The sequence below is a fragment of the Camellia sinensis genome, chromosome 9 (genome assembly GCF_055761805.1).
Source record: "Camellia sinensis isolate YWXY chromosome 9, ASM5576180v1, whole genome shotgun sequence".
Taxonomy (NCBI): Eukaryota; Viridiplantae; Streptophyta; class Magnoliopsida; order Ericales; family Theaceae; genus Camellia; species Camellia sinensis.
Genome location: NC_138969.1, coordinates 82,001,500 through 82,020,713, shown reverse-complemented (window position 1 = coordinate 82,020,713; position 19,214 = coordinate 82,001,500). Strand labels below are relative to the sequence as shown.

General features: G+C 31.0%; 1 protein-coding gene across 1 annotated transcript; it reads right to left on the bottom strand.

Annotated features, from left to right (window-relative positions):
• Positions 1 to 96: 96 nt before the first annotated feature.
• On the bottom strand, positions 97 to 702 carry LOC114278580 (uncharacterized). The gene has a single exon (XM_028220657.2). It carries the CDS (start codon positions 700 to 702, stop codon positions 97 to 99), a length of 606 nt encoding a protein of 201 aa, XP_028076458.2.
• Between the last annotated feature and the right edge of the window lie 18,512 nt (positions 703 to 19,214).

The window sequence follows — 19,214 nt, the reverse complement described above, 5'->3', positions numbered from 1 at the left end:
CATGAAATTACAGTGATCATGAAAAAAACACATAATGATGCCATGCCTAAAAAAAAGACTGAATCCATGAAGATCATTCATCGTTCAGAACACACATTACACAGCAATTGGTTGTCTTAGAGCATCAATCCTGATTTCTTCCTTCATCTTCCTTATGAATTCATCAAATGTTCTGTTTAGTTCTTCTGAACTCATATTTAATTGTGGAATCAATGACCCACTTGCTTCTTGTTCTTCATCATCTTCAGTTTCAGTGATCATATCTTGACTTTCTCTTCCATGTACCTTTATATCCATAGACTCATTTTCTTGTTTTTCTATCTTCTCCAGAGTCCCTAGAGTACTTTCCATGGCTGCTTCCTTATGTTGGAGTTGTGCTTCGGTTGTGTACAATGGCTTCACACCATCTTCATAAGAAGAGCTAGCAAAGCTCAAGTTTTTGGCGAGAAAAGCAATGATTCCGTTGCAAATAAGGAACATATACTTTCTCTCAAAAGTCTGGCTAAAAAGTGGGAAAATTAAAGTCGAGAAGTGAAATTTGAAGTAGTAGAAGAGGTGAGACAAGGTTGAGGAGTAAGAAAGTAGGATTGATAAAAGAGAGACACAAACAAGAAACTTCAAAGTCATCTTAAGGAATTGATGGTGCTTGTTGAACTGACTACTAGTAGTAGTTTGCAGCTTTTGTTTCTTATTCTCATCCATCTTTGGCTCTCTCTCTCTCTCTAACCAAAAAAAGGAGGTTTTAGAGCTCTCAAGGGTTGTATGTATACTTTACTATGTGTTTAGTGATCAGTACTTTGGTTTGGTGTCTTTATATACGAGTTTGAGAAAAGTTATGAAGATAGAAAAATGTGAACATAAAATAAAATGTAAGGTTCAAATTCACATCATGGTCTTTGAACAGCTACAGTTGCATAGGATGTGTGAATAAGTTTACTTGGGTCTGACCCCCCCAAGTCAGTCGGTCAGTCAATTCAATTGCCATAATTATGAGAGAGAGGAGATTGGACCCCCCAAGTCGGTCAATTGCTATAATATGAGAGGGAGAGAGAATCAAAATTGAAGAATTTGCTTGGAAGATGCTTTGAATAGAAGTTTCCTTTCTTTGAAGTTTCTCCTCTGCATACAGCGTTTATCAATACAGCAAGATTACTAACCCAAAATTATTTATTTAGAATTTATCTAAAAATAAGAATTAATGATGTAAATTTATTTCACTTACAAATTTTACACTTAATTAATTTAATCTTTACAACACACCTATTTTGAGTAAGTTTTAGGACCCTAACATTTTTGTTATCAATAAGTGACAAGACTTGCAAAAGTTGATTCTTCATCCTCATCTTTATGGTCCATCTCTCTCTAATTTTGTTCACACATTTATTGCTATATATTTTTTTACAACATTTTCTAGCGAACACTTACAATTTATTTCACCCAATTTAATCTTTACATCATGGGTGTTTGGTAGGGTTGCTTATTTCAACTTTTAACTTAATTTAAGTTAAAATATTGTATTTGGTGCAATTTAAGTTAACCAGATTATAGTTTAAATCAAGCTATTTTTCAGCTTATCTCAAAAGCTGGTCAGAGGGTGCTTAAGATTTCAACTTAAGCGCGCAGCTGGGGGAGGGGGTTGAATGACTTAAATGCCCCTCCTAATTTCAAGTTATTACAAGTGTACCATGTATATAAACCAAAACACACTCATTTTTGTCTCTTACACGAAGGTGTTTAGCGATTTCGGACGATTTTTGAGCGATTTTCTGCGAACCAGAGCTTTCTCTCTTATCCTCTCTCAGACCTCTCTCTTTTCCCCCCTCTCTCTCTCACTCTGTGTCTCGCATGAACCAAAGGCGGTGAAACCATAGCTCCTCGATCTATTTCGCTACTGGAAATCGCACAAGCATCGATCTGCTCCTCGATCTACTTAGCTCCTCAATCTGAAACCCTAACCATCACCATCGCTATCGCCATCGCCATCACCATTGCCATCGCCATCTCGATCTGTTTCGCCGTCGTTGTTTCACCACCATTGTTTGTCTCTGGTCCGTCATTTCACCGTCGTTTGGATCGTGTTTCGCCGTTGTCGTTTTGCCACCGGTGACATACGGACGAAGAGGAGGAGCAAATTGTTATTATAAAATTGTTATTTTATAATTAAAAAATATAATAAAATTGAATTATTAATGTTAATTGACACTAATTAATAAATTAAAAAAATCAGCAATTTTTATATTGGTATTATTTATTAATAAATTAATTATTAATTGATACTAATTAATAACAATTGTTGATTATTAATATTAATTGATACTAATTAATAATTTTACCATTAATTGATACTAATTAATTTATAATGGAAAAAATTTGTTGCAACCATGACATTTTTATCAAATGTTTCTATTTTTTATATTAATTGATACTAATTAATACTAATTGTTATATTATTAATTGTAATGAAAAAAAATTTAATGAAAACAGAATCACAATTTTTAAAAAAAATTAAAATTGAAGAAAAAAAATGAAATAACTCATATTAAATGAAATAAAAAAATGAATATTATAACTTCTATTAAATAACTAATTGAAATTAATATAAAGAAAAATATTATGTAATGACATTACAATATTAATATAAATACATGGATATTAATTGATATTAATTGTAATGAATTAATAAATTAAACAAAATTAACAAAAAGAAAGAAGAGAAGAAAAAAAGAAAAAGAAAGAAGAGAAAGAAAATACGAAGAAAAAGAATTACAATTTTTATATTCATTAGGGCAAAAATGACAATTACACAACAAAAAGCTATTTTATAGCTTGTTTACCAAACACTACTCTACTGCTTAAATCCATAATCTCACAGTTGTATCAAACACGTTACCAGCTTATGTTCACAGCTGTAAGTTATAATCTATTAAGTTATAATTTATAATTACTTTCTCACAGTTCTATCAAACGAGGCCATCATCACATGGGACTTATTTTTGTTATGAGTAAGAGGTATGAAAATATTGTGAAAAAGGTAAGTGTGTGACGGTAATTTTATTCAATTTAAGGCCTCGTTTGTTTTCAGAGGTAGAATGGAGGGGATTCATAGTGAGAGGATTAATAGTGAGGGCATTAAGTAAAATTATGTTTGTTTTGATGATAGTTGTTAGTGTAGGGATTGTTAAATTATTTTTATATAAAATAATAAAACAAATAAAAAAATATAAAAACATTAAAAATTAATGTTAAAAAAAAATGCCCAACATGTAAAAAATAAAAAAAAAATAAAAAATTTCAAGAAAAAAGAAAACAATGATTTTTACTTAACAAAAAATACAAAAAATTAATCATTAATGTTCAAAAAAATAAATAAAATGCCCAACATGTAAAAAAAAAATTAAAAATAAAAAATAGTATGACGGACTAATTTCTAATACTAAGTCCCACGGGCCTATTCTAATCCCCTCCCCAAGGGGATTCGTAGTCCAAAGGAGATTACAAATCCCCTCTCCATCGGCCTTGTTTGGTTTGTTTTTCAGAAAAATTTTTGGGAAAAATTCTCTACAAACAAATTTTTAAGAGTAATCAAACCAAACAAATTTTTTCAAAAAAAATCTCAAAATTTTGTTTGGTTACCTACTTTTCAAAATCACTCTCTCTCTCATACACATCAAATCAATCACTTTTTTTAAAACTCTCTCTCCAAAACAATTTTCCAAAACCATTTTTGAAAAAAGACAAACCAAACAAGTTTTCGTACTTTTTATCTCAAAAATTACTCTACAAACACAAACCAAACACATAGATCTCACCTCATTATGAATCCCAATCCCCTCCCTATAACTCAAAACAAACGGGAACAAGTGTGATGGACCTATCAATTTATTCATGATCACCACCCATAGGTGGAAAGAGTTCCCCTCAATACCTCATCTCTGTATACTTTTGCATACCTTTCTTCTTGACCTGAATTTGGATCTACACCAACCAATCATATTTTATTTTATAAAATAAATGATTTAAATTTGTAATTATATTTGTCGTTAATTTTATAAAATAAAATGTGTTTTTTGATGGAGCTGATTTTTTTTTTTTTTTTTTTGCATAGATGGACCATTATTACAGGGTTTACGATATAGACGATTCAAATCATTAGTGCAGATCCAGATTGAGACCCACAAAAATAGTATGGACGGAAGCTTATCCACCAACATGTCTATCAGAGTACAAATCATTTTTGGCTATTAGAATTATACGTGATTTTTATCAACTGTTTATTAGTACTGTAATTATATGTGTCTCTTAAATTAGTATGTGATATGTATACAAAATATGAAGACTTGTATAAGTAAATTGATCTGTATCCAAAATACAACTAAGAAAGAAATGAATACATACTCGGTTGAAGAATTTAAATGATAAATGAGAAATTTTATAAACATAAATATTAATTTATAATTAGATTGTTGGGATCACAATTTTATCTTAAATAATAAATAATAAACAAGTCCTTTAAATATATAGTGTTATACAAATATTTTTCTATCAACGTCACACTTCAATTTTTCATAATCCGTACCTGTAATACAATTGAAGGTATGAAATTCATTACACAATTACACAATTTTGTTTAATAGTTAATCTCATAATACAAATTTATTGAACCCACTATTGCATATTATTTACATATTATTGGTGTAAGAATGCATTAATATCAATGTGTAATATATTTTTATATATCACGAATTGTTGATTCTCATTTCCTGTGCACCAAATATCTTGCATGATGAAAAATATAATATTATTTATTAGTATATTTTCATTTATGTAGAAAATATTGAATAATTTTTTTAAGAAAATAGAATGATATTGTATTTTAATAGTTCAATCGATATAGGAATTTCATAATTGTTTCAGGATGTTTATAGATCAATGATTATAACTGTTTGCATGGTCACTGTTATGAAACAGTCAAGTTACATAATTTATTATGCTATCTGTTAGTAATCAACATATGACAAAAATTAATCGAAACTTTTTATTTGATGTACTTACTTTCTACATTATTGAGTTGCTACGATAATATTTGGGCATCATTTTGTTGTTCCTTGTAATCTGACTAAAATCTGTGCATGAAGTATATTGTTTTTCTTGAACTTCACAATAGATAGGACAATTCATACTTCAGCTTGTCTAACTTTACTTGGAGAGCATGTTGCAATAAATCTTCTGTAATTTTTGTTTCACCATCTTTTTGTTTTTCTTCTTACTCACCATTATAACTCATTGTAATAAAAATATTTTGATGAGTAAGAGTTTAAGGTGATATCATATTATTATGAATTTCAAAATTTTATTTTCCCTCAATAGTGTAATTTTTTTTTTGAAGGGAAAAAAATAAAATTATTATCGTGATGGAGGCGTTTTGCAAAGTCTTGATTTGTTATTGAAAGTGTTTATTAAGAACACTTGTTTATAGGGGTGAGCAGCGGATATACCAATCTGTCGCATTTTGGACAGATGCGTGATGTCGAGTGGAAGATTGCAAATCGATTTTTTTTTCAATCCGCCTAGTTTTGGACGGATGGCGAATTTGAGGTTCCTTTGGCCGCAACCGAATCGCCAAATCGCGAGTATCCTTAGTACTTTGTAAGACTTTGTGTTTTAATTTGTTTAGATATTCTGTTTGTGTTTTCAATTGAAAGAGAGTTTAAATATTCTATTAAACATATTTTGTTGAAAAAGAGTTTTCAACTTGAATATATTTTTTGAATTGAAAAAAATAAAATGTATTATTTATCTATATTTTTTGATTTTTAAATCTAACTGTAAAAATAATAAATAAAAATGATGATATATGCTGGTTGGTTTTTATTTTCAAAAACACATATAAATGTAACAATACAGAGACATACAATCTCTACTACTGCTCTGTTCATGATTTTGGTGGTTTGAATTGTTTTTATATTTAAGAACCACAGATTGTAATACTTTGTGTGAATGAGGCATGTTGTGATTGTAATATGTAAATGAGGCATGCAGTGATTGTAATATTCTAAAGTTTCAAACTTTCTTTCTTTGGATGAAGCATACAGTGATTGTAATACTTTTTTAAGTCATTGACTGTAATATATATATATATATATATTTGAGTAAGTGCACAAGTTTAATTATATTGAAAATTTATAAAATTTTAAACCGCCAAACCGATTCGCATCCATTAGCCAATTCGCTAAATCCACATCTGCTGGATTGGCGGACGGATGCGGATTGATTTTCTCCAATCTGCCAATCTGGCAGACAAATGGCAGATTGAAAGTCTCATGGCCGCAACCACCTTGCTTCCATCCCTATTTGTTTGTGTGACAGATTTGTATATATGTATATAAACATAAATTGATAGGAGAATAATATATAATTCCACAATTTTTTCTTAGTAAAATATTTCTATATTATTAAAGCGATACATATTAGAAAATTAAAATATCTAATAGTAATATAGTATTACGGATTGATAATATATGAATACAATAACTATATAAAAAGAAAGTATGGTAACATGACATTTATTTTGATTTTCAAAATTTCAAATCATCATAATTTTTTTACAATATACATTTATTTTTTAATAAAATTTATATTTCTACAATCAGCACGACAAAATCTATCAAATAAGATAAATATTAAATATTAAATTATATAAAATAAAAATATACATTTTTATTATGAATTTATAATTTAAACCATTTTTAATAGTAAGTTCTCTTTGCTTATTTGACTAACGTTATTTGATTGGTCTAATTTTTTTTCTTATTTTTTTTCAAGTTTAGAATTAAGAATATTCTTAGTTTAAAACTAGACAAACTGACTTAGTTTTAAAATTGAAAAAAAAATTGAGAAATTTCTCAAAAATTAAAAATATTCTCAGTTAATACTTGAAAAAAATTGAGAAAATTTTCAATTTTACTGAATAATTTTGCAAATTGAGAAATTGTTAGTTTTGTATAACTAAAAAACTAATATTTTAGTTTTATAAAATTTTATATTCAATATTGATTTTGTTTGATAGATCTCATTATGTAGACTCCAAAAATATAAATTTTATTAAAAATAAATGTGTATAATAAAAGTTATGAAAATTTTAAGTTTGAAAAAAAAAAAAAAAACCAAAAAAAAAAAAACACAAAAGTAAAATGTCACATCAGCTATACCACTTGAATAACAAAAAATATCTTGAAGAATGGTTAGGTTTGTGATTAGTAAAAAAGGTTGGACTCACAATTTTGCATTGAAGCATGATGCATAATACTTGGTGATTGGTAGATAACATTGTCATGTGGTGCACTTGTAACACCTAATAATTTTTTGTTAATAAATTGACACTTCCCAATTATTTTTGCCTTTTAATAAGGGTAAAACACTTATAGATACATAAATATTTTAAAAATAAGACTTTATGAGTTAAAAAAAAATGGAATGAGGACTTAATGGAACATTTTTTTTTTTTTTGGGTGGTAAAAGGGAGATATTATATAAAGCTAAAGACAAGTATGAGAATACATCATTCGAGGGTACACAACCCCTCTAGGATCATCAAACATTTGTGCTGAAATACCAGGAGAAAACGGGTAAACAAAAAATCCTTCTGGAAGGTTATTTCCTTGATTTGCAAGGATGTCCATACAACTGTTAACTTCTCCATAAATATGATTAGTTGACCTCACTCAACATTAACAAGGTTCCGCTCCATTGCAAAGGTTTAAGCCATCTCTCAAAGTCCACAATTCTGCCTCCACACTTGTAGTGACCCCAATTTTCTTGCTAAAATCAGTCACCCACTACCCTAAGGCTATATTTGTTTTGTTTGGTTGGACATGAGTTTGTAATTGGACTAATAGTCTAATAAAATTATTAATCCGATATTTGGTTAAACAATTGAAATACGGACTAACAATCCATCTGGATATGATATCCCACATATGATGGACTATTCAATCCCACAGAGGGAGGTGAGATAAAAATAGAAAGACTAAGCCAAAGTCTGGACTATTAGTCCCTCCTTATAATCCTAACACAATCCAAACATAGTATATAATACACAATCCAAAGGGATTTATAATCTTAAAACAATTAGTCATGAGAATACTAATTTAACTTAATCCAGTCTATCCAAACAAACATGGCCTAAATGGTCTCGAATTAATCCACCTGCAAAAGCTGGACGTGGGTTGCCTTACCAATAGGACTTCTAAGTAATTAATCTTAAATTTTTAATTTGGAAGTAAATTGAGAAAAAGTACAAACTTTAAGAGTTGAAGTGAAAAAAATACTTTAAGGATTAAAGTAAAAAAATTATGAAACTTTAAGAGGCAAAATATAATTTATCTAAATTTTTATATATAATGTATTTAACGTGATATTTTTTGTCCAAAATTTAGCAGAAATTAATTTAAAATAAACTGAAAAAAATACATAAGAGTCAAGGAAAAAATATTTTAAAAATTAAAATAAAAAAATCATAAAACTTAAGGGAGCAAAATGTAATTTATTCTAATTTATATAACACTATTTAGCCATTATCCTCTGTCGAAGGCTCACCCAATCTGAGACAGGCTCAACCACTCTGCATACATGGTTCACACCAGGGCACTTGAGCTGTAGAAGAGAGAGAGAGAGAGAGAGAGAGAGAGAGAGAGAGAGAGAGAGGATTACTTTTGGAGAGGAGACTGGACCCCAAGTCGGTCAATTGCCATAATATGAGGGAGACAGAATCAAAATTGAAGAATTGACTTGAAAGATGCTGTAAAAAAAAAGTTTCCTTTCTTTCAAGTTTTTCTATCTCCTTTTCTCTTTTTTCAATGGTAAAAGATATTTGGGTCAATTTATGCGTACTTTAATTTTTTTTTTTCCGATTCAGTTAAAAGCAAGTTATACATGCCGTAATTAGAAAATTCATAAAAAATTTAGTTAAACCCTGAACAATCTCTCTCCATCTGCAATATAGCATATATCAATAAGATGGCAAGATTTGTAAAAGTTGATTCTTCATTGTCATCTTTATTGTCCTTCTCTCCTTTTGGGAGGAGTCTAATTTTATTCATACATTTGCAGCTACACTTCTTTTATAATATTTCTCAACACTTACAATGAGTATGGACTCCAAATCATCACATGTTAGGCCGTATGAAAATATTATAAAAAGTAGGTTGATGTAATCTTACTCAATTTAAGGGCTGTTTTGGACATGATTTATAAATTGATATTTTATTTATTATAAAAAAAAAATGTACAAAAAAATATAGAAGTAATGTAACTCAAATAAGTCAATAAATATTTATTTATGATATTACCAAATAAGCCCTGATTGAGTACATTTATGTGATGGGAGCTACCAATTTATTCATGATCACCACGCACATGTGCAAAGAGTCCTCCTCTATATCTCATTTCTCCGTACCTTTTCATATCTTTCTTGTAAATCTCAATTCGAACTTACACTAACAAATTATATTTTATTTTATAAAACGGACGATTTAAGTTTACAACTATATTTGTCGTTTATTTTATAAAATAAAATGCAATCTATCCATGTGTATATTTTTTTGATGAAACTAATTTTTCTCGTAGATAGACCGATAGATATATGGTTCGAATCATCAGTGTGAATCCGGATTGGAATCCACAAAAAAGTTATAAAAAAAGTATGGAGAAGAGCTTATTCCCAACATGCCAGTCACAATACTAATTTATTTGGATATTAAAATTTGTGATGAGCCAAAAAAAAAAAAAATGTAAGTCTAATAGAGGTAATTTTTTTGGTTTATATATATATATATATATATATATATTTCTTTATAAATTTAAGATGTAAATACAATCTTAATAAATTTAAGATAAATTATAAATACATCTCTTATATTTGTTTAAAATACAGATTGTCTCATGTGATTTTAGAAATTACAAATACTCATTTATCAGAATTTTTTTATTTTATAGAATTAACATAATAAAATTCCAAACTACTCTCTTATGTAATAAAAAAATTATTAAAATTGTTAATTGAAATATATTTCTGACATCATTAAAAATTATTAATTGATTTAATAATTTATTAATAAAATGAGTTATTTGTTAGAGCGACTCCAACGGTCAATTGGTAAAAAGGATAGTTAAAACTATAATTTAGCAATGAATAATGCAATAAAAATTATAGAATAGCAAATGTTGCTCCAACGGTGAAATTGCCCTGTTTTAGCATAACCGGACGACCAAAGGGCTTCAAAATTCCAGCTTAGCACTTTTTACAACTTCCATCAACTGGTCGACCACTCGATCATCCCCCCGGTCGACCATCAACCTTCCAAAATTATTATGCTGACAACTTTAATTATAGATAAAATTAGTGTCAAATTTGACGGAAGATATAGAAAATGTATAATTTAGCAACTCTGATAACTCACCGTTAAAAATGAAAAGAGTGAACTACATGCTATTTTATAACAATAGCAGTTCTAATGTCTTGGAGTTGCTCTTGAGCACTTAAAAAATTTGAATGGACGAAATGTAATTTTTAGAACCAAAAGAAACAATTTATATTTTAAACAAATCTCAAATAACGTGTTTTAATTTGCCATAAAATTTAGGGTAAATTACAAATACACCCTTTAAGGGTTGTTTAAAATATAAATTATCTCATATGGTTTAGAAAATTACAAATATCCCATTGTTAGAATTTTTATTTAACATAATTAACTGAAAAATTAAATTGCTAACTGCTCTCCTATAGAATGATAAAATTACTTAAATTATTAATTGAAATAAATTTCTACTATCATTAAAAAATATTAATTGACTTGATGATTTATTAATAAAATAGATCATTTATTATGAAATTAAAAATTTCAAGAAATAGGATGTAGTTTCAAAATTACAGGGAACGGATCGTATTTTAACAAAACTTATGAAGTATATTTGTAATTAATTCTAAATTTTAAGTATAGGATGCAAAGATCAGATGTCAGGATAATATATGTCACCTGATACATTTTTTTTATTGGGATTGAATTTAACAATGTTGAGTTTTTTAAAAGATAATAGAAAACATACATTTATAATTGGTGCATGATGAGACCTGGTATGTTATGGCGGCCTGGCAACAGCTTTTACCAGTCTATTAAACCGTGTTCAATCAATAGAAGCGCCAAAAATAAGGGTCAACATTTGAAGTTTAATTTGTCGGGAGAAGTTTCAACATTGGTTCAACGAAGACTCGCCGAGCCCACCATACCATAACGCAGCATGTTGCTTTCATCCTTCTAATACTGTGTTTGATAAGGAAAATGAGGAGGAAAAAAAGTGCGTGAAATTATATAAAATATAAGTATATTTTATTTATTATTATTATTATTATTATTTTTTAAAATTTTTTAATTAAATACAGTGTAAGAGGTGTGCTAAATTAACATAAATTTTGACTTTTTATATATATAAAAAAAAGTGAAATATGAATTGTGTTTGAAATAATGTAATAGAAATGTGATATAACTCAAATAAAATAATTGTGACATAAATAAGATAATATGTTAAAATAATATGTATTATTTTAACACATGCCAAACAGTGCCTAAATATTCTATTGTTTTATTTTTATTTAAAAACTTTTTTTCCCCATTTTAATGACTCCGGCTTGCCATTTTTTTTTTTGTTTCCCTAATTTCCATTTAAATGGACTTTAGCTCTTCTAAAATATTTGTTTTATGTCTCCCTTATTTTGTATGCATATATAGGTCTTGTTTGAGAATAAACTATTTTAGTTTTTTTTTTTTTGATTATTTTAGCTTGTTGAAAAAGTTGCGTTTCAAATAATATTTTTTATTTTATTTTATTTTTAGTTGATTTTGATGATTGTAAGAAAAAAAGTAAAATAATTATTGCATGTGACATTTTGTATTATTGATTATTTTAACAAATTTTGCTTTATTGACTGTTTTAGTCCAAACCACACTTCCCAAATAGAGCTATAGTATCTATATATATATATATATATATGTAGGATATTGTAGGTCATCTTATTCATACCACACTAAGTCCTTACAACTTAGGATGTGTGCAGTGCGATTCGGACGGTTTGAGATTAAAATTATAAACCAAATGGCGAATTGGCAAATAACCAAATCATGGTTTGGGCAGATTGGCAAATTGAAAAATATTATTAATTAATTATCAAGTATGTGTATAATATATTACACTAATTTGCATAATATGTTCAATATATATAACACAAACTACTTTTAAGATTGAAGAATATTCTTAACCAATTATCAAACATTAATATAATATATAATACTAATTTGCAGACAAAGGCGAAAAAGCTAATAAAATAAAGAAATTGCATGATGAAATGATGAACTAATAAACTAGCATGCCTTGAATACTGAAATAAAGACTAAAAAGATACTGAAATTAATGAATGAAGACGGTTTACCTTCTGGTTTGAATAAACTAAAGAAAACACGAAGAGCAAAGTAAGAAAAGCCAAGTTCCTTGCTTGCAAGCCTTCAAGTTTTGGTTCTAAATTAGGGTTCAAGTGTTTTTGTCCTCGGGATGTTTTTAGGTGTTTAGAGTTGCTATGAGGGTGGGAATTTCAGAGCTAAAGTAATAAGAGGGGAGAAAAAAGTGTTTTTGCTCTTAAACTTCACTAAAGTGGCTCAATAATCTTAACCCCTTGAAAGGAAGAGGGAGGGCTCCTTATATAGGTAGAGAAGAAAGTTCTGGAACCCCTCCTAGGGTTTCATCGCTTTTTCCTTCTGCCTCCTAAAAAAATGCACTAAGATTGAGTTACAAAAAACAAATATGTCATATTTGGATGTGCACACACACGTTTTGCCTTGGTATACGTGCCGTGCATGCATGCAAAAGTGCGGGGTTCCAAACCTGTAGCTTGCTTGTGGCTCAAGTAAACCTGAATTGCTTTTTGATCAATGTTTTTGATAAAATCGGTCGCTAATTTTAAAAAATATTTTTGATCAAAGTACAACCAGGCCTTTATCTCTTTCTCGGGGTTAAAAAGTTGGTTTTTGACTACAAACGGGTCCAAGGGTAAAATGGTTGTTTTCGCAAAAAGTTAATTTTTGGCCAAAACGGGTTCATATAGCAATTGCAAACAATTTTAAATATTCCAAAGATGAAGTAATCACCGTTTCATCATTGGGAGACTTGTAAGTGCTCGAAGTCTTAGGACCGTCAAAATGGGGTGTCTATTGTTGTCCCTCTTTGACATAATTCAAGCAATCATGAAATGATGTGGAGTGAATGTCAAAGAGCCGAGACCTACATAGTTGACATGACTCTAAGGCTTAAAGTAGTGCCAAACATTCATGCAAGTGATCGAACCCGCAAGTTTTCTATATATCGTTGATGCAAGGAATCATATTAGTTAGTTTGGGGGTGATTGTGCAACAATTCTTATGTAAATGGGTGTGTGCAACAAGTACTTAAACATTCATCCAAGAATGTAATGTAAAAGGAGGAGAGAGGGCGATACCTGCCATACTCACCTTACTGCGCCAAAGTTTATGCCAAGTTCTTTTCCATTCTTTTATAAGTTGTGTCACTCCTACAAATTTTCCAAAGAAAGCCATTTCAAATAATAATACACACCGCAGTGTAGTTAGAATGATGCCATTATGATATCGATGTATGCCATTCCATGTGCTCATGTCAGACGAGGTATGAGGTCTGCTAGATGTCATTCCATGCTCGTATCAACGAGACATGAGGGTTTATTGAGTGCCATTCCATACTTGTATCGACGAGGGATGCCATTCCATGCTCATATCGATGAAGCATGGGGGTTTATAAATTGGTGCCATTTCATGCTCATATTGATGAGACATGGGGGGGTTTATTAGGTGTCTTTCCATCCTTGTATCAACGAGACATAAGGGTTTATCGGGTGCCATTCCATGCTCATATCGATGAAGCATGGGGGTTTATAAATTGGTGCCATTTCATGCTCATATTGATGAGACATGGGGGTTTATTAGGTGTCTTTCCATCCTTGTATCAACGAGACATAGGGGTTTATCGGGTGCCATTTCATGCTCATATCGATGAGGCATGAGAGTTTATTGGGTGTCATTCTATGCTCGTATCAATGAGGCATAGGGGTTTATGAATCAGTGCGATTCCAAGCTTGTATCGATTGAGACATGGGGGTTTATCAGATGCCATTCCATGCTTGTATTGATGAGGCATGAGGGTTTATAGAGTGCCTTTCCATGCTTGTGTCAATGAGACATTGGGGTTTATTAGGTATCTTTTCATGCTCGTATCGATGAGGCACGAGAGTTAAATGGCATTCTATGCTCGTATTGACAAGGTATAGGGGTTTAGTGAACACCATGTCGTACTCGTATCGACGTGGCATGGGGTTTTATAAATTGGTGCCAACTGTTTCCAAATTTTCCCTTATTTTTTTTTTCCAAGTGGTGCCAAGTGTTATCAAAATTTTTCAAGTGATGCCAAGTGTTTGCCAAAATTTTCCAAGTGGTGTCCAAGTGTTTGCCAAATTTTTTTTTTCTTTTTCTCTAGTGGTGCCAAGTGTAACTTTGAAAAGTACTTTGCCATTCCTAATTAACAACCCAACTGGAGGGAAGTTAAGGGGTTATTTTTCCATGCGGGTGCCAAATGATTCGTGTTCCAATGTTGCGTGATACCATAACTAAACTTCAAAATAAAATGATTGCCTTGAAGGGTGTGCCAATGCTTGAGTTTGAGTTTAGGATGCCCCTGTGCCATATGTTGGCCATACGTACAAGGCAAGTGGGTCTTCCTTGCAACATGTGAACCAAAGGAATCAAGAAGCTCCTGATTTCCTATGCCAATCCACTTGCCACTCCCATACTGCTCAAATGAGAGGTTGAACATATCTTCCAATCATTGCCAATCTCTTTTAGAAACCTTCTCTTTTATTGAATGTTTTGCCAGCTGGTATAACTGAAGTGCCTTGCTTGTCCAGCTTTTTGTCCAAAATTTTGTAAGCTCTCTTTCCTTCTTCGATCTTTTTGATTTTTTCATGCGTGATAAAAAAAAAAAAGGCCCCAATACCAGCTAATTATACCAAGGCTACTTTTGGCATCCCAACCAATGTTGTTATTTAGAAGGTTCCATGATTTCATCAACTAGTCTTACATGTCAATTCTATTCATGTTCCAAAGGGATGAGTAAAATGGCCTGTGATGTAGGACTTTTACTAGATGATTGGGGCTTTGTATTTCTTCTTCGAGCTTGTTGACCATATTAAGATGTCCACATCCTTTAGTATTGAAATCTTGTCCAATCCCATGATTTGGTAGTACTACTTTCATTCTTGGGCTTCACTTTGGGAAAGTTTTCTTTATCTCATTATCTTGGAATAAGTCCTAGTAATTCCCCATGCAGTTGATCCGCTTGATAATGGAAAATAGTGGCGATGATGATGACAAGAATGAGCCCTTTTTTCCATTATGATCGGTTCAGGTGTGCCACCTTTTTGATGCCTTTGAACTTGTGAATGTCCTGAGGGTTCATTTTGTACTCACTCAAAATGTTTTTGCCGCTTTCCCTTTTTAGGAACCATTGTGTAAGATACTTGGGGGAGGGGAGGCTCCATTTTTCGTAAAAAGGATTTTTCATAATTCATGAAATAGAGTTCAAAGATATTCTTTTACGCCTTTGTGAAATCTTGTACAAAGAGTCTGCCAGATTCAATAATCAAGTATGATTAGAAGAAAACTACAACTCAAAAAGAAAGTTTTACAAACACCCTAACCACCTAAAACAGACTTTAACAATTATATCGGAATGCCCCTATTGCTTTTTGAAATGTTGTGTGCCCTACCGTAAGGTGAACAAATTAAATTGTCATGCCTTGTATGCTTGCAGGTTAACTCAATCATCTTCTAGTAGACTGCTCTGTGTTTTTGATTGCTTACCTGTTTCTTGGTGGTGCTGAGTAATTGGGATAGCTAGCCTCAGTTGAAAAGATAGGAGGAGCTTGATGAGGTTAGTGCTAGTAGGACTGCAAAATTTGGTGGGAGTTCATTATTACTTTAGGTACCACCCATCTCGCTTGGTTTCTCACATTTCACCTCTCTATTCTTTTATCTCTCATTTTCTATTTTGCGCACCCCAACTCGCTTTTTCCACTCATCACATTCCTCTCTTTTCCCCAGATATGCACAAATTGAAGGTGCAAGCAGCTCGTCCTTGTTACTTGGCGATTTCATACCACATCAATGCCCAGCTAGTGACGATGGACTCAGTTGAAGATTGGTATGGTTGGGTGAGTTCCCAGATTTTCAAGACATAGCTCTTCGTTGCCCCTGGTTAGCACTTTTTTCCATGACTCGAGAGATGCCCTCCCATTTTATTCTACTCTTCTCTGTAACAATTTGGCAATTAGATTCTCCAAGTATTGCTTGACTTGTTTACTCATTATGGTTTCATGAAGCAAATCACCCATAATTGCAAAAGATGATTTTGGTTCCAGGCTATTGGATGCACAAGTTTGATGGTTAGAGCATGGAACCCAATAAATCGAGACACTCAACAAGAGAGCATATAAGAAAACAAAAACTGAATGACTTTGACTTGACTTGCAGTGCCCTTAGTTTATAACTTTAGTTCCACTTTCTTTTTGGCATTTCAAGACTTTCTTTGAATGGAGTTTAGTTTTCTTTGCTTTTACTTGTCATGTTTGAGATTATTATCAATAAAACAATGCAATGAGGGTAATTCCTTTTGTTTTGAAAATGTTCATAGAAAGGAACACGAATCACTCACCCTTCTCATTAAAAATAATCCAAATGATAATTTTACAAGCTCACTAATCAGGTAGTTTTCATAATCGATTCCATGAGTTGTACAACTAAAAATCCCCCTAATATTTGAAGACCTAGTCCTAGATGCTGATGACTGGTGCCAACAAAAGACAGGATCTGGATGAGATAACTTTAGATTGTAGTTGCCTACATATCCCTAGGATGGGAATCAAGTCATTCGTAATTTAGGATCAAGTTCACTCGAGTATTGATACTCTCTTTTTTTACTCTAACTTTTGCCAAGACTGCTATTTCGAGTTTTCAATCTTGTGAGCCATTTTTTTTTTTTGTTAATTTTTTTATACGCTTTAATTGTGAGGCCTCTGAATTTTGTATTTCCATTGAGGCCATCACTTTTGGATTATTTCAATGAAAACCCTTGATTCCTCGTTTACTTGCAATTTCAACCCTGGAATTTAGAATGCGTCCCGATCGGAACCATGAAACCCTAATCAATCCCAATAACTTAGGAATCACTTTTAATACCCTAATATTAATTAATTAAGTCCCTAATTAAGGGCTGATTACCCAAAGCCTACATTTCTAATTCTCACTATGCCCGTTCAATAAATCGCTGTTTAATTCGAAATGAAGAAACCTAAACCGAATTAAATTCCCAAACCCTAATCCAATTAACTGATACACTTAAATAAATGTTCCAATTCATAAATTAATGCCTTAGCCCTCACAATATATTAGAATTTCATTTTGACCCCAAGTTGGTACCATTATACATATATATACTTGTACTTTTTGTTCTCAAAAAAATAATTATATATATAAAATATCTTCAAAAAAATCTACAATTTGTACACAAATAATCAAAGAAAATCCCCCCAAATCCAAGTACTATGGCTAGCCACCCCTTCTTTTATATATATAGGTACTTTTGTGATCAAATCTCATAAAATATGGAAAGATTTTGATCAAGGGATTATGTTTGTACCTTGCATCAATTTAGTTCTACATTGACTTAATCAAAACTAGATCATGTTTAAGTACATAATTAAGGTCCCTAAGCATCCTATATTCCATTGAATTCAAACTAAATCCAAACTATTCAATTCATTTCCAACCAATGGGCATTATAGAAGTTTCGCACCATTTTTCCTATAAATACCCCACCACCCCTTTGCATTTTTTTCACAAATCAAACACCACCACACACACACACTCTCACACAGTTAGAGAGGGAGAGGAGAGAAGAGAAAACTTTGGTGGTAGAGGAGAGAAAAATGAAGGAAATTTTTGGCAATACCTTACTAGGCATTCAAGTAAGCCACAACACAACCATCTCTTTTATTTTCTCATTCAAATTCATGATATTAGAGGCTTAAATTATTAATTTCAGATTTTATATATGATGCTCATGTGTTTAAATAAGAATGAGTTCTTCCTTAAAATGAAACAAGGCTATCTTTTTCTATCAATTTCTCACATTATTTTCAAAGGCATTCCTTTATTCTAAAACTTTGACTTATTTATATACCATTTGTCATGTTTTCATCATAATATAAGTGGAAAATTACTCATGGTTGCCCTATTTTTCTATTACTCTTCTTATTTCAAGTTTTGTGCAAGAAAGATCGGTATTTTCAGCTCACTTTCAAAAATTATAGAAAAATGCAAAAAACTCCTCTTGACCTCATTTTAATATAACAAATTTCCTTAAAGTGTTATCTTCCATGTAAAAATGGTTTTATTGAAAAAGAATGAGTGGTTTAAGAAAAATTTTGATTTTCGTAACAGTCGACGAATCTGGACAATGCTGGAGTATTTCTTTAATAACTAAAAGTCTAGGAAAGCGAACCCATTTCCGAAATATGATCTAGAAACTAGATAAAATTATCTACAAACTTTAGAAAGGCCGAGTTCGGGAAAAATCTGGAAATGTCTCTTAGCTTTGTGATCTTTAAATTATGTCTAATTTGAAATTTTATTTTTGTTGATGATTTCATACTTTTAATTTCTTGAATGTGCTTCTTATGGGTTGTTCAAGCTTTATTATAACATCTACATACGTTTGTGATTATACTACCTTAATCTTATGACATGAATGTCCATTGTCGTGTAGAAATTATTATTTCAATTGCTTGAACTAACCTTGATTAAAGCACCTAAACTAACGGGAAACTTAATAAGGTGGTAATGGTTTTCAATCTCTTAAATAATTTTATGAGATAGTGATTGTGATCATTTCACGTATAGATTGATGGAACATGTTGCCTAATTGTAGGTTAAGTCTTGCGCAAGTGGCTATTTTGAAATCCTTGAATGGACTAGTTATATTCAGACCCTAAGTGTTTATAATGGATAAGGTTGGAGAAGGTTATGGGTAAGACCCTTATTTTACCG

Excerpts from the sequence above, each read along its gene's own strand:
- LOC114278580 (XM_028220657.2), bottom strand. The coding sequence starts at position 702 with ATGGATGAGAATAAGAAACAAAAGCTGCAAACTACTACTAGTAGTCAG.